The sequence below is a fragment of the Podarcis tiliguerta genome (genome assembly GCF_965153285.1).
Source record: "Podarcis tiliguerta genome assembly, chromosome: 6".
Lineage (NCBI taxonomy): Eukaryota > Metazoa > Chordata > Lepidosauria > Squamata > Lacertidae > Podarcis > Podarcis tiliguerta.
In genome coordinates this window covers 46,415,317-46,431,404 of record NC_139539.1, presented here as the reverse complement: position 1 = coordinate 46,431,404, position 16,088 = coordinate 46,415,317, and the positions used below count along the sequence as shown (strand labels likewise).

The 16,088-nt window shown below is 46.4% G+C and overlaps 1 protein-coding gene across 6 annotated transcripts in view; it reads right to left on the bottom strand.

The window, feature by feature from the left end:
• The window catches only part of KIF21B (kinesin family member 21B), a 63,658-nt gene that overhangs the window by 7,564 nt on the left and 40,006 nt on the right, over nucleotides 1-16,088 (bottom strand). For 2 of the 6 annotated variants that reach the window (XR_014512557.1, XM_083445612.1), the window contains exons 13-32: nucleotides 15,898-16,012; nucleotides 15,344-15,535; nucleotides 14,790-14,989; nucleotides 14,497-14,604; nucleotides 13,939-14,007; nucleotides 12,813-13,042; nucleotides 12,324-12,471; nucleotides 12,007-12,201; nucleotides 10,914-11,015; nucleotides 10,472-10,637; nucleotides 10,251-10,311; nucleotides 9,849-9,906; nucleotides 8,690-8,895; nucleotides 7,683-7,757; nucleotides 7,416-7,529; nucleotides 6,111-6,149; nucleotides 2,772-2,908; nucleotides 1,783-1,963; nucleotides 811-975; nucleotides 450-567 (exon numbers count right to left, since the gene is read on the bottom strand). Coding sequence is in view for 3 of the 6 variants with exons in the window: in XM_083445612.1 (XP_083301738.1) it covers nucleotides 450-567; nucleotides 811-975; nucleotides 1,783-1,963; nucleotides 2,772-2,908; nucleotides 6,111-6,149; nucleotides 7,416-7,529; nucleotides 7,683-7,757; nucleotides 8,690-8,895; nucleotides 9,849-9,906; nucleotides 10,251-10,311; nucleotides 10,472-10,637; nucleotides 10,914-11,015; nucleotides 12,007-12,201; nucleotides 12,324-12,471; nucleotides 12,813-13,042; nucleotides 13,939-14,007; nucleotides 14,497-14,604; nucleotides 14,790-14,989; nucleotides 15,344-15,535; nucleotides 15,898-16,012 (2,679 nt within the window). In the remaining 3 variants the exon portion in view is untranslated. The remainder of the gene's footprint in view (nucleotides 1-449; nucleotides 568-810; nucleotides 976-1,782; nucleotides 1,964-2,771; nucleotides 2,909-6,110; nucleotides 6,150-7,415; nucleotides 7,530-7,682; nucleotides 7,758-8,689; nucleotides 8,896-9,848; nucleotides 9,907-10,250; nucleotides 10,312-10,471; nucleotides 10,638-10,913; nucleotides 11,016-12,006; nucleotides 12,202-12,323; nucleotides 12,472-12,812; nucleotides 13,043-13,938; nucleotides 14,008-14,496; nucleotides 14,605-14,789; nucleotides 14,990-15,343; nucleotides 15,536-15,897; nucleotides 16,013-16,088) is intronic. The other 4 variants (XR_014512558.1, XM_083445613.1, XR_014512556.1 and 1 more) reach the window with 3 other exon arrangements.

Sequence of the window (16,088 nt, the reverse complement as noted above, 5' to 3'; positions counted from 1 at the left end):
GAGTAACTCTTAAAAATAAGGGAATGGATTCAACCAATGAGTCTTTCTAGTGGAAGGCTGTGCAAGGACTTCTACTGGTGAAACAGGGCATTTCTCCCCCTTCTCTGCCCATGCACCCCACCCAATATACTTTATTGGGGAGAATAGCCCCCGGAATGGCATATGGTGGAAGGAGAGGACTCATTCCCTCTAGCAAGCTGAAATCCTTGCACTGATGGAACAACTGACATAGCGCTACTCTGAATTCTTCCCTAAGTATGTTTGGTTATGTGAAACAAAATGTCTGGAAATTGCAGTGTGTATTAGGGGGGGAAAGGGTTTGGCCTTGAGTATTTTGTAGGGTTCTCTAAAGACAGGAGACACAGGCAGTTGGGCTGCCAAAGGGGGGGCAGGGACTAAGGACGCTGCCAACAGTGAACTCAGCAAAAGGTAATTATTATGTCCAATACCTTGACATAGTGATCTTTAGATCCCGTGATGACTAGGTCATGGTTGCTTGCAGTCCTGTTCACCGTGAGACACATCACTGGCCCAATATGGCCTGTCAGCTTCCCAATGGGCTGCAACCTAGTCAAAAAAGCAGAAAGGGTAGTGTTGAGAAATTAACAGCAGGAACACCCCCCCCAGGCTAAATGCTCCCCAAGTAATGCCCAAATACTAAATGTATTCATAAAGGGGTTGAGTTTCAAGTTCTTTAGTGTGAGTAATTGAGGAGTTTGGGTCATGGCAACAGTCTCTTGCCATTCGCTTCTGGGTATTTTTGCAGATTTCCAAACAGTTTGGAATTGTAGGCAGTTCGCCCCCTCTCACCTGTTTAGCTCCCAGATGCGGACAGAATTGCCAGTGGCTGCATAGAGCATGGTGCCTGTGGGGTTAAGTGCAATCTGGTTGATCTGGTGCTCTCCTTGCACACTGGTGATGGTGCGAGTGGAGGTGCCAGCACAGGCATCCCCGGCAATCACCTGGCCTGATGAACTAATAGAGGGAGAGAAAGAGGAAAAGAGATATGAAGGGGAGTCTCACAGAATCAGGAATGGAGTTCAGCTGCAGGGCAAGAAAGAGACTGCAGATTTGCCTTTGCCTTTCGGAGGAGGCTACTCAGACAAAAGCAGCTCCAAAATAAAGAGCAAGGAAAGGTTCAACTCCATGAGGGCCAGGAACAGCAATATGTTTTCAAACCCACAGATCACATGGAAGGAATTATTCTTCAGAGGAACAGTTCTAGCAGATTGAAAAGAGAGCCTACTAAGGGTTTGTCACAGGATTAGACCTGGTGTGCCATTTTTTATTCTTAAGAATAGTCAGTGCAGGAGCTCCTTGACTGGGACTGTCCTGATGTGACTTTGCTATGTTCATCCCTGCACATTGCACAATAGGACTAAGCATGTGACAAATGACATGCATAATTTGGCCTGTAGATGTTGGAGGAAGCAAGTTTGGTGGGTAGAGACATGGCCCTGTGTCAGCTGTCAAGGCAAAGGGGCTGTGCCCTGTGGAGCATTGCGTTCCACGGCAAAACAGGACATAGTAGACCAGCAAGCAGGTGAGGAGCACCTGCAGATACAATGCTATCCAAACATCAGCAATCAGAAGCAGATTGTGGGATCTCACTGTTCACTTTCTCCTGCCTTATGCAGCAATGGATGATTTGGCACAAAGTTATGTGACCATGGATAGCAATGGCTTATGCTCTTAAAACCCACTTAGTTAAACCTTACAAGTCCACAAATGAAGCTTCGAAAAACTCAAAAGCAGCAAAACAGAAAGCTGCCAAGTACTTACGTGAGAGTACGAATACACTTTGCAGAATCCCGGATGTCCCACACTTTGATGTAAGAGGTAGAGACTGTGAACACCAGGCCAGAGTGGTTACTGTACTTTATGGAAACCACATTGTTTGGGTGGCCTTTCAAGGAGGCAATTTCCTGGCCAGTCACCAAGTTCCACATTTTGCAACTCCGATCTTTGGAAAGAAGAGAGAACTTCAGTTGTGCCAGCAGTGCCCTAGTTTCCCATCTGAGAGCAGAAACCACCACTCTCTCCTAAGCAACATATTTCTTCAGTGATTCTAAGATGTGACTAATATTTTAAAATGTGGACATACAGCAGATAAGATGGAAAGCAGCCGGTTTTAATTCAAATTTGAAAGGTTCAGCAGTTGCAGAAGTTTCTTTTCCCCCCTGTCTTTATAGTCATCCTTAACTTTTTTGCCTCCCACTGCACTTATCGGAAAGAGACATGACACTTGTTATGCCCATGCCTGTGAGCAGGCACATGCATGCTTGACTTGCCAAGGAAAATAGTGGGAGTGCAATATATCTAGAGGGCACTTGTCACATGATATACCATACAGACTGAGCCTGCTCAAAACTGTCTCCATGCAGTGGCTACTCCGCATGGGAAGCACTTTAACGTCACTGCTCGCAGGGGCGGGGAGAATGACTGTCCCAATTGCAGCCATGGGGGCAGCTTAGTTCCGTCAACCATGTCCCTGGGGTGATGCAGCTACATCGTGACACAGAGTCCTTCAAAGAGAGGTACTGTGGCAGGGGGGAAGGTTGCTGGGCAACTTGCTTCAGCAGCAAAACTAGGGTGAAAGGGCGGGGAAGGCAATAGTATACTTTTTCTTCCACCATCCCTGAGAATGCTAAAATTTAACCCATTTCTGAACACTGTTAGAAAAGCTCCAATCAGAACTTCTGGCTCAGTGTTCATTCATACCAGGCTTAAGCCACCAAAAGCAGCTCCTACCCCCTCTCTCAAACACACACCTTTGGATCCAGAGAACAACAATTCATCTGTAGCATCCAGGCACAGGACAGGCTTGGTGTGTCCTTCTGCCACAGAGATGCATTGCAGTGGAGCTGTCCGGGCACTCCTGGACCCTCCCACAGGGTTGATAATGCCCCTTGCATGGGAGAAAAAGAGAAATGCTTTGAGAGACGGTTCCTGCAGCTGCAGCAGTCAGGCATCCTTAGAGTAACCGATCATGCACCTGGGAATCACACTGCTCAGGAGACACTGGCGTGCCAGAAGGACCAGACCCACATTAAGCTTAAAAGAGGGGGGGAAAGGTGGGGGTGCGACAGGCAGGCAAGCACATGCAGAATCAAGCTGAAGAGTATGTCACAAAGTTCTGGGCACAAACATCTTCAAGTTACAGGAAGGGTGAGATGCTCCATCATTGGTTATATACTGGTGTCAGTATTATGCTGAAAGCTGATCCACTCAAATGCTCTTCAAGTGTCTTTTCCCCAAGGGGCAACATAGGTAAGAGCAGGGCTACAGGACACATGTTTAGGCCCCTTTCCGAGCACAATTCAAAGTGCTGGTGCTGACCATTAAAGCCTTAAACAGCATCGGCCCTGTATACCTGAAGGAGCATCTCCACCTCTAGCCTGGACACTGAGGTCCTCCTCTGAGGGTCTTCTGCTTGTTCCCTCATTGTGAAGCTTTAGGGGGAAAGGCAGAGGGCCTTCTTGGTAGTTGCACCTGCCCTGTGGCATGCCCTTCCATCAGATGTCAAGGAAATAAACAGTGATTTGTCTTTTAGAAGACATCTGAAGGCCACCCTGTATCAGGAAGATTTTAATGCCTGATGTTTAGTTGTGTTTTTATATTATGTTGGAAGCTGCCCATAGTAGGCGGGGGTGTAAATAAACTATTAGTTGTTGCTATATTAAAGCCAACTATTGTTTTGTGTATTCATAAAAGTTCTTAATGGAATTGAAAACTGCAATGCACAACCCTGAGCTCCAGAATGTGCGTATTTACATACAGCTTTGAATGGAAACACAAGAAGCTACTTTATGCTATCTGTTGTTAGCCGCTCTGAGCCTGGCTTTGGCTGGGGAGGGCGGGATATAAATAAATAAATTATTATTATTATTATTATTATTATTATTATTATTATTATTAATCCATCCAGCTCAGAACATTGACTGAAAGTGGTTCTCCAGGGTTTCAGGCAGGAATATTTGCCAGCCTCACCTGGAGATATCATTGAACATGGAACCTGATGCATGCAAAGCATCCATAGAGTGACAGCCCCTTCCTCATCAACAGCTCCAAGTTACTGCATTGGCTGCTTTGTTTCTGAAAGATTATTTCAAATTTCAGCCTCCAACTCTCTTTGTGCAAGATCAAGGTGCAATTTAACTAATATAGTTTTGTTACCACATGCCAAGAGGGGCACTGACCCTTTGTAAGTAATGAAAATCTCCTTTATTTTTTGCTCTGAAATGAACACATGGGTCCAAATGATTGTATTATTTTAATAATCCACTTGGTCCCACCTAGCAGCATGTCATGTTATTCTAGAACTATAATCTTTGTAACTTTGACAACTCAAACTCCTCTTCTCCAGAATGTCTCCATCTGAGTCGGGCATGAAATCGGTGCACCACCTTGTGGTCAACATGGAGACACTTCAAACCTTCCCGGCAACAAGCTTTGTAACAGCTCTGAAAGTTGGCAGCAGTTTCTTATTTGAATACATGGGATCACCAAGACACATAAAGTTTAAAAAAGGAATGGAGCCCCTTCCCCAAAAATAAATCACATAAGAGTGAGTTAGAGGCTTGAACACATCTCCTAGATCAAAGTTGAGAAGTGGTAGTGTACAATACTGTTAAAATACATATAAAATATAGAAATGTAATGCAGTGAAAAAGTAGGGCAGAATTAAAGTGATAATATACTGAGACCAAGCTCCAGCTTGGGAGTACAAGTGAGTTTTTAAAAGATGCCTGATCAGCATCGATAGGGGCACTCACCTAAACTCAGAGGGAAAGTGGTTCTATAATAAGGGTGCCACTGCAGAAAAGGCCCTCCCGTTCTAATGGCCACTACCTGTATTTCAAAAGGCTGTAGCACAAGCATGAAGGCCTCATCAGACAATTATACTGATTATGCAGGGTAGCCTTTGCTGGGGCTGAAGGGAATGGTAGCCCTAAACACCAGGAGGACACTAGGTTGGCAAAGGCTGATGGTAGGTCAACAGGGAGAAAAGGTGATTTCCTTGGGTATTCTAGTCCCAAGTTGTTCATGGATTTATGAGTCAATACCAAAATCTTAAACTTGGTCCAGTAGTTTATTGCCATTTTCAAAAAGTACACACTCTTGATTATTAGGACAGAAATAAACATAACAGATTACATTTCCCTTACACATGTGCACCCCTCCATCTTTAGTGGGGTTGGCTAACGTCTTGAAAGTTTATTTTACACCCAGAAATAAGGGAAAGGCATTGCCACTTGCTGGAGTATCGCTTTAACACGAAATCCAGTGACCAGAATCAGCATTCAGGACCTCCTATGTATTCACAGTATGAGGCTGGACGCCATTATGCAAATTTAAAAACTACCATCCACCCATTTTAGCAACTATGGCAAAAATAACTCGCCCCGGATAAAAAGAAAACAGGGGCTGGACTTCTGGGCTGTAGTGGCAGATGGAAAAGACATGGGGTGCTCCCACAGGCTTCATGAGAGCAAGACTGCCAAGAACTGGAAGCAAATGGGAAGTGTGGGGGAGGCAGGGAGCTGTGCCTGAAGGGCATGGAAATGTTCTCAACTCAAATGACTCCAAGACTCTGAGCCTGAAGGGGAGCTGCCTGGACATTTCCCAATATTCTCTCCACCACGAGGCCTAGAAACTACTCAAAAGCCACATTCGTGAAATCATGGCGCAATTACGACACATGCAAATGGTTAGCTCCTAACTCCAGGTTATAGACATGCACTACCTGCAGGTGCATGCTTGGTCCATTCCAAACAAAAGCATGCCACAGGATGGCGTCTATTAAGTGCCGGGGGAAAGAGACTTGAGATTTTCAGATACACGTGCGTGTTGGTGGATTAACCGCAGGATGTGTCCTAGTGAAGCATGCTGAGTGGGGTGAGCCCTACTGTTTCAGTTAACAGAGGAAGGGGTCCCAATGGAGCACTCTAATCAGCTGGGAAGGCAAATCTACCAGCAAGTAGAAGCAGCACAAGGAAAGAAACATCACACCGGGTTCAGTTACAAGCAGGTTTCAAATGCAGGGAGGGGAAAAGAATGAGAAAAGAGGAAAGCAAGAAGAGTTATATAATAAATAGTAAGTTTTATACCTCAGCACCTCCGAGACAGAGGAGTCACTGTCATCAGACCTAGGGACAGAAAATTAGCAGGATTATGGGTAATTAAAACCAGGAGAAGGAAAAGCAGCAGCATAGTCAGAAAAGGAAGGGTTGTTATTGCATCCAAGCTAGCAGGGCGGGCAGACATAGGAGAGCAGACCACAGACAGAAGGGATCAGGAACAGGGGGTGGGTGGGTGCGTAGCAGAAACCATCATGAGTTTTTAACTAGGTGCTTCACCACACACTTGCAAGCCTGTCATCGCAGCCATAAGGCTCGGAGCTTGGATTAAGAACAAAAAGGAAGTGGAGATTCTCAGGATGCTGAGTTATTGTGCATGTGTGGTTCTTCTGCAAAAGAAGGGAATGTGCACACATCTGGGAATGCCTGCCCAAGGCTCCTACATAGCTACGGGTGGGCCAGCTTCTGAGAATGTTGGCGGTGACTCCCATGCCACCTCCAAATGGGAATATGGACCCAATGGTCACAGAGGTCACTCTAATGCCAGCTTAGCCCCAAAAGGTTCCTTTGTTCATTTATTTATTGGGCTGCTGTTCTGTGTTTTGAAAATTCAGCATCATCCCTGTGTCCTTGAAGGTCAAGGCAGCCCATGTTAGAAGAATCCCATTGTGTTAACTGAAGCTCTGTCAATGCTGCCACCAGCTGTCGTTCAGGAGGCTTGTGGAACACACTCCAGAAAGGGGTGGGGAACCCAAAGCTGACATGCTGGTATTTAGAAAGCAGGACTCACATGACCTTGTTTTCCAATATCTTTCCAATATGAAGACATATCTGGAAGGCTTAACTTACACCTGTACTGGAAAAAGCATACCAATTCCTCCCCCACACTAAAACAGAGGTAACCTATTAATAAAGGGGCACCAGAGCAGATGGCCCCTATAGGTTGCAGACAGGGTTGGAAAGAGATTCAGAACTGCTACCCATAACATATGGGGAGAATAGGGTGCTTTTGAGCTTAAAGCACCGACTCAGGTACTTGGCCGCAGAGACCAAGGACTTTGATTCACATGCCTCCACAACAGCACATAAGAGGCTCCCTGAACGATTTGGCAGGTTTCACAGTAATTGCACCTAAGTGTCTAGCACCTAAGAGGCATGGTGCTAATTCCAGTGCAAATAGGGCCCAAACCTGGAAGTCAAAGAAAAACATGCCATTCTTAGTGCTGGGTAGTGTGGGACTTAAGGGGACGATATCCCTGGCACTGCCAGTTTATCCATTCTGTTGTCACCTTCTATGGGGATACAAGTTTCCTCAAGTTCCACAGGCGGCCTTACTTGTCTAGTGCTGAGCCCTGGCTCTGGTTGCTGGTGAGGCGGGAGAAAACATTCCGGTCGTTGCGTGGCCTGCTGGGAGGGGATGAAGGAGGAGTGAATCCAACGTCTGGGTTCCTAGGCAAGAAAGAGAGAATCAGTGGGTTCCACTAATTATAGAACTATAATCTTGCAGCACTGTTAGAGCCTGCATCACACAACAGTTCATTTTCTGCATTATGAGCAAAGTGTAAGAACTGCTGCCAATTGCACTCACTCACTTACACTCACCTGATAGGCTGGCCCCGGTCATATGACTTCCTCCTGGTGAGGGGTGATGTGTCTGCACCACGGGACTGTCTAGGGCTAGATGAGAGGCAGCCATGGTTAGTAAATACCCTATCCAAAGTTGGGCTCCCTCAGCTTTGAAGGAAACTGGGAGGAGCAAAGCCTTGACCAGCTGGTTCTCAGAGCAGATTCTAATATTCTCCAGGACACACAGAACAGTCCTGCATCACATGCAGGGAATTCCTTCTTTGAAAGCTCCTCCACATCAGAATCTCCTTGCAGATGCCAAGCGACACAACAGGGAGGCTAGGATAAAAACATTCTTACTGCACGTGCCAGCTGTTTGTGCGCGCAGAGATTTTGATGTGGAAGCACATTCTGGGACACGTTTCTCTACACGCATTACAAGATGGCACACTTCTTGGGAGGGCTGGACCAAGTGAGTTTCCATAAGGTCTGAAGTGGCCCTCATTCTGGGGACTGGGAGGACTATTTCAATTTTCAGCACTCTTGGTGTCCACAGGAGCTACCTGCCCTGGTTCCTGCCTGGCTGATGGTGGGTTGTAAAGGCTATGCAGTTCACACCACCTAAGTTTGTCCACCCACAGTAGCAGCATCTGGGGGAAAGGGGGGGTGTCCCTGCCTTTCAAGTCTTTCACTATAGTTTGTAAACCAGGAGTACTTGAAGCTGCCAGTTTATAGGTCTGGGGAGAGGACTTGGGGAACAGTTTCACAAGAATGAGGGACCCGATGCCGCAGTGTCACAGCTACACCCCATGGAAGACTGTGCCAGCGAAGAGGGAAACTGACTCTGACCCCAGAACAATGGGGTCAGAACATGACTTTCTGTTCTTTCCTTGGTTGCGCTCCCTTTGCCCACCAACTCTTCACCCTCAAGTAGGGCAGAAATCATGGCAGAAATCCAACCGTCCAAAGCCAGCAGTCACCTACACCACAGTTTCCCCAGCACGATCCATACACAGATCACCAAGTAGACTACCATGGCTTACAATGTACTCCCTCGGATGGGCAGGCTGATGGTGCGGGAGACCTTCTCCTTGTAGTAAGGATCACGGATGGAGAAGCCAATCCCATCCTCTTTGATCTCCATGAGGGATGCCAACGACTTGGTGATGTTCTTGGTGGAGATGTCCAATGTGGGCCCTAGACACTCTGCAGACACAGCTTTCATCTGGCCAGACAGCTTGGGCTCCCCCTAAAACAAAGCCCCAGAAAACACAAAGCAAACTAAGGAGCAGCAGATGGCAGGGCAACACGGGAACTATTCCCCGGTTGCCACTGTAGCTGGTGCTCAAATTCAGCCTGGGAAGGCTAGCATTTCTTGGTCACCTCTGTCTCAGAAACCCCTGCAAACATCCCAAGCAGCTTTCCAAGACCTTCCCACTTCACTCTGAAATTAACATGGACAACAACAGAACACACCACCTACCACTGAGCAGCAATTGCTGGTCATTCAGAAGAGACCTAATGAAGTTCCTGTGCCCCCCACCCCCTCCATCCCACTAGAATTCAAGTAGGCCAGTCTGGGGCCAATTGTTTTCTCTGGATAAAAGGCTTATTCAACAGAGCCACGGCTAGGACAGACAGAGACATAAAACACATCAGTCCAGGGCTTTGTTTTAATTTCATTGCCAATTCACTGGAGGAGGGCCAAAGCTTAAGAATCACCATCTGGATGTACAGCACCATGGCTAGCTGCCAAAATGCAGTACAAATATCATAACTTGGCCTCAGCGAAATGTAGGGAAGATGAAAAAATGGTGCATATATTTGCAGGGGGGCTCCCCACTATTTGGAAAGCTACAGAAGAAGAACGTGGCAAGGTCAAAGTGCCATGTTCCACTTTAAAAACAAACATATATAAACAAATATAGCCAAACATAAATCTGACCACATGGGGCACCTTCAACAAGAAAAAGCATTTCTATACAAAAATAACCAGGATATCCTACAACGTTGTCAACATTTTCCTGTCACTGACCATTGTTTAGGTTGGTGAAAATCTTAAACTCCTTCCTGGCTATTTGAAGCTTTTCTTAGTTCTGGATGGATCTGCTAACCATCTTTCCTGGGAATTTCCATAATGAAAATGTATAACAACAACAAGAAGAATTGGAAGTGTTTGCCGACTCAAACTTCCAAACTTACCCTGCACTTGAAGTCATCCTGACTGGCAGAGCCCTTCATGGAGAAAGACTGGGAAAAGCTGCAGGGACACAGGGAGAGTTTTGTGCACACATATTTTCAGTAAGAACTACAGAGGTGCAAACTAACTAAGAGACTCTCTATCCCAGCAGAGCTTCAGTCCTTAACTCAGGAGCCCACTTCATTCTTGCACCACAGGTTTTCTAGCTTAATTCCAGAATTTTACAGAAAAGAACCATGTAGGGGCTTCTTTCATACTCAAAGCTGACTTTGAAGGGTGGCTACATTGGTCAACACATGGAATTTACACCCTGCCCACCTTTTAAAGGCCACCACAGCCTAGAGGGAAAACAGGCGGAAAACGCTCAACCTGTGCCCTGCGGTCTCTTTGGGTGCACAACTCACCTCCCTTCTGAGGCCATGCTGAATTCAGAGACTTCTTCATCTGTGCTGGCATAGCCATTCTCTGTGCAAAAGGATAAAGCAAAAGCATCCACTAGCACATGGGTACTTAGCTCTGGTGCTGGACCAAAACATACCCCTGCTTCCCTCTGACCCAGGCCATGAATGAAGGTAAGCAAAAAAGATTCTATCTCAAAGAAGCAAAAGCTACTCCAAACTCCCACCTTGCTGCACGTTGTGGATGAGCGCCTGCAGCTCAGGGTGGGATTCTGCCTTTTCCCGCAAGGCATCCAGGATGTGGTGGTTCTGAGAGGAGCCAGTCACATCCGTTTGTCTCAAGCGGCCTTCCAGCAGGCGGATCTGGGCTTCCTTCTGGGCTACCTGCAGGCTCTGTTTTGCAAAGATTGGAGGATTAGGCACAAGCTCAGCGGCAGCTTTCCCACTTGTGGAATGCCCTCCCTAGTGAAACACATCTGTCTCCCTCACTCCATTCTAAAGCAAAACTGTTTGAAGAAGTTCATTAACCTTGTCCATCAGGACTGATCGGTCTACTTGGGGTCTTTGAACAGACCAACTTGCAACTGAATAGTTGCAAAGCAAGATGTGGCTATCAGATTTCTGGTCCACATGAGAGAGAAAGGCTGCTTTTAAAAAATAATAACTTACCTTGTCTATGGATGCCTTGAGGAAATTGTCCAGCAAAAGCCGTGCCTCAGCCAAAGAGCAGGAGCTGATCACCACAGAGGTGTCTGTGGAATCCAGTTCTTCCTAGAGACCCACAGGAGAAAAACAACAGAATGAGAAAGTCTGGGAAAGGGCAGTTGCAGTTTGCTACCCATGCCAACAGTTGGACTGGTTCCTTTGCTAAAGATTTAGCTCCACAGGCTTAGTGGCTATGCAAGAGACCCATCCAGCATATTTGTGCATAAAAGTAGTACGGTAGTCAGTTTCATATAATCAACTCGCTCCAGCCCCTGAACACAAATCCTAGGCACTACAGAGTGGCCTTCCCCAAATGTGGTGCCTTCCAGATATTTTTGAACTATGACTCCCATCATCACCCCTGACCATTGGGCATGCTGGCCATGGCTGAAGGGCATCAGGAGTCCAAAACACCTGAGGGCACACCAGGCTGTGGAAGCTGTTATAGGCCAGTCAGAAGCCTTTGTATGAGATGTCTACAGACCAGCAAGTTCACTTAGGATGCTGAGACTTTCACACAATTGCCAAATTCTCAGAACTCTTAATAATGGATTGATACTATTTTGTTAAGAATTTAAAATGTTATAATGTTAGTACCACTGATACAAAACCATTTGTTTGGACTTCTATTTTATGCTTTTGAAAGGAACTGATACACAACCGTTTATTGTGTGTTCGGGGGGCATACATTTATCTGGAAAAGGAACATACCAAATAAGAAGGGGGAGGGGGGAAGAAATAGCAGTTCCTCAGAGGAAATAGCAGGGACCCAGGACTTTCCATATTCTACAAGTTAACTTCCCAGTCTCTGCGTCTTACATTTCCCCAGCCCACCCCTTTTAAGGAAGCAGTAACACACTGAAACAGCCCACTGTAAATGAAACAAGAGTTTAACTCTTTAAGGTAAGATAAGAAGACATAGTGCTTCCTGATCCACTCACTGTAACTGATTATCTACACAAGAGCTCAGCCAGCCGACCTCAGCTCATCACTGGGTCCAGGTCCAACAGCATTCCACCCTCCCAAACTGCTTGCATCATGGATAGATCAGACGCACCTTGGTCTCTTCAAGCTGCATGATGGTGGCCTGGCAGTCAGAAATGCCGTCATTGATGTAGTCAATGTTGGCTGCCAGCACCTCAATCTCCTCATTCAACTCCTGCAGCCCCTTCTGCTCTTCAGGGTTCTCTGTCTGAAGCTTCTCCCTCTTCCCCAGAAGCATCTCCTGCATCAGTGACAGCTCCTCACGTTTCTGAAAATGGGGAACAGAAGGCAGAATGTTTCCTCTTTGCCAGTGCTGTGCAGCCCCTTCTCTGGCTCTCTTCCCAGGCCCTTCGCCTTCTGCTCCAGTGAGAAACAGCCACTTTTCATCACCTTGATGAGTCGCTCCATATCCGACTCCAGATTGATGATGGTCATCCTCTGCATGACAATGTCAAAGACACGGCGCTCCAGGGACTGCCACTTCATGCGGGCTGTCTTACTGAAGGTTTGGTTTGCCCCTTTCTTTGCGAACTTCTTCCTGCAGATGGAAGTCATGTATGAAAAACTGAGCAACATGATCTTAGAATTATCCAAAACCAGAGATGGAAAGGCTCCCAGATGTTGCTGGGCTCCACCTTGCATCAGTCACAGCAAAATGGCAAAGCTGGAGTCCAGCAATATCTGGAAGGATCCTCATCCCCGTGCTAAATATTCTGGGTCATTCCTACCCAAGCATACTGGGTGGATGGAAATGAGGGCACATAGAAGCCAGTGGATTAGAAGTCAAGACAGGCCTCAAAGGAACCTATATCAGACAGTTTTAGACACCTAGGTCAGTCTGACTTACTTAGAAAACTGCTAACTGGGCCAGTGTCTTACCTGACGGTTCGAGTCCCATTTGTGGAAGGAGGAGGATCTCCCAGAAAGGTGTTGATTTTCCGATTCCATTGGCGCACAATGCTGGAGACAGAACGAGAACTAGATTCTGGCTCAGAGGAGGTGGTGCTGGTGGAGACCTCTACACCTGAGTCCAGCATGGTTTGCTTCTGATTCATTCTTCCAGCAACCCGATCAGACATAGGTTTGGCCAGACGGCGCAGAGCAGAGACCTAGACAACAACACAACAAAGCAGTCCAGAAGAATGGAAAATATAGAGGTGATAACAGACAGATACACAGTCTTAAGCAGGGCTGCTATGTGAAAATTTCTTCAAAGTGTTAGCTGCTCAGTCTCCAGCCTCAACCCCAGTCTCTACTCATGCCTAACAGAGATCCACAAGTGCAAAGTGTCTGCTCACAGTATCAGCTGTTTTTATGGATGTTCCCAGTAATGTTGGACATTCATGTTAGAATGAGAAAAATGCCACAAGTTACCTACATATGAGCTCAAATGTGTAACGAAATAAAGAACCATGTTGGCAATCACACACTAAGCCATGTGTGACACAGCAGGTATGACGCCCAGTTGGATGACACTGAACAACAAAGTTGCTCTGGATAAAAAGAGAGTGGGCATCCTAAAGGGAGAGAGAGAAATCATGTAACCCACAATAGCTCAAAAGAATTTTGGACGCAAATTCTTTCTGTCAGATCATCCTGCTGTGCCCTATCTTTTCTGTGAAATATGAGGAAAATTGTAGCTTTGCCAGGGTTTTTTCTGGTGGGGGGATAGGTTGTTTTTGTCTAGGTGAGATATTACATTCGCCTTCGTATTTTGGAAAGGTGGTTTAATTATTTTTAAGAAAAGAAAGAAATAGTTTGTCCATCGTACACTGTTCCATGTAAAGAATTCCTGATGAGTGGGAGAAATATTCCTTGTCTGGTTCATTCATGTCTCCAGTCTGAGTGAGTGCTTATGACAGGTAAAAGCACACCCACCAAAAATATCCACAAGCCTTTCTGGATGACAGTGAGAGGCTTTCAATATAGCAAAAGCCAAGGCGAGTGTATTTTTAGAGGAAACTAAACATTTGACTTCCTTGTGAGCAAGAAGGTCACCACTCACCTCTTGGGTTTTCCTGCGAAGTACAATCTCCTGCTGCCGCTTCTGAGATTCTAGCGCTCGAATCTGAAACTGCAGGCACAGCATGATAAAAGTTATTAACAAAACCCACAGGCAGATGATCTCAATGGGGTGATGTCAGTCTTGACTTAAATGGAGACAAATGTGTATTGGTGTAAAAGGAATGTATGGAAGGAAGCCAACTCCTCCTAAACCACAATAGATCTCAAGTTGCTTTGGAGCACAAGAGGGGAGAATGCTGCTGCTCTCATGTCCTGCTAGTAGATTTCCCACAGGCAACTGGGTTGGCCACTGTGAGCACAGGACACCACACTAAATGGTCCTCTGGTCTGATCCAAGAGACCTCTTCTTATGTATTTGTAGACACACAAGTTATTTTTGTGAAGATGGCTGAAGGCACAGCTTTGCTTTGCATGATTGCTCTGATTATACTGAGCGCCTTCCCCTCTCCTGTCCACCAGCAGTCTATGGGTTTTTGTAAGCTCTACTAGGAAGAGGCTTCTCAAAGCTTCAGCAGCCACAAATGGTGCTCTTGCCCACCTCCTGCCTCCTCTGCTCCTTCTTCAGCTGGGCAATCTCCCGGTTCCTTTTCGTCTCTGCCAATCTGCGCCGCTGCTGCTCCTCACGCATTTGTTTCATCAGTGCCACCTGTAGGGCACAAACAGACTCAATGCCAAGCTTAATAACTGAGAAGCTGGCTTGCCCCAGTGACTATCTAGGGCCACTTTCCCCAGTTGGGTGCCCAAGCTGGGTGGGCTGAGGGTGGGAATCCAAAACACCCAGAAGGTGCCAACTTAGCCAAATGAAGAATTGCAAATTCCCAGGCAAGGTACCTTGGCTTTCTTCATCTCTGCCACTTCTGCATTCAGCTTCTTCAACTCTCGCTCATATCGCGACTGGTTCTTGAGGAGGCGGGCATGCTCCTTCTGGGCTGCCTGCAACTTTTGCAGGTCCCTGTTCATCTCCCTTAGACGCTTCTCATAATCTGCTTTGATCTTGTTCGCCTTCTCTTCTGTGTAGCATTCCATGGAACCTGAGGGAAAGAACAAAGGAAGTATGTAGATCAGGAGTGATGGACTACAGGTCCCATCATCCATGACCAATTGGCCATGGTGCCTGGGGCTGATGGGAGTTGGAGTCCCAACAGCATCCAGGCGGCCACAGCTTCCACATCTCTGATGCAGGTTTTAAGTACAGACAGACTGTACTCAGTGCCAATGTCACTGATTACACTTTAAGTGTATGGGTAGAAATGTTGCTTAAGCAATCTTTCCACCCTTGTATCACAGCCTCAGTTGAGAATCCAAATGCAAAATCTTTCATTATCAGCAAACAGATGCTGTTTGAACTGTCAAAATCCAATTTCACCCCAGTGGCATGCCCTTACTCAGGTTTTGCAGGACCCTGTCCCTCTCTTGCTGTGTGTCACGGATCTTGTTCTGCAGCAGAATCAGCTTCTCTTCATACTGGTGCTTCAGAGTTTGCAGGCGCCGCTGGCTGTTCTCCAGCTCATCTATTAGCTTCTGTTTGATCTCGATCTCACAGGTCAGGTCAGCCAGATCAGCTTGGAAATTTGCTGCTAGATAAGACACACACACACACAAAAACAAAAAAACCTTCACCGTCTTGAAGGTAGTGGTATCTAAACTCATTACAACCTCCACTAAAGACTAGAATAAGTTGTATCCCTTTTATGGAATTGAATGCTAAGAGAAAAAGCCTAGCATATGTACAGGCATGTTTTTTGTGCTATTAAAAGGATTACAACAGTAGTTCCAGGTGGAAAGCATGGGGGCTGTGGATTCAACATTTCAAACCCAAATGAATTAAAGGCCATCCCCTCCATATATCCTGAAGACTGTGTGTGTTGTGTTCACCTAGATCCCTGCAGAGACTGCACTAAGAGTCATCAGCCTTTCAACACTTGCTGCAGTATCTTACCCTTTTCTTCAACATCCGAGTCAGAATCCACCAGGCTTTCTTCACTTCCCGAATCATCTTCCTCTTCCTCCTCCTGGCCGCCTTCTTCCTCACAGCCACTCTCATCCCGTTCCTCCTGAAAACAGAAGGTACAGTGATGAGAAAAAGGGGAGTGGTGATGCAGCTTGCTCCAAGGCATTGCAGTCCCAACC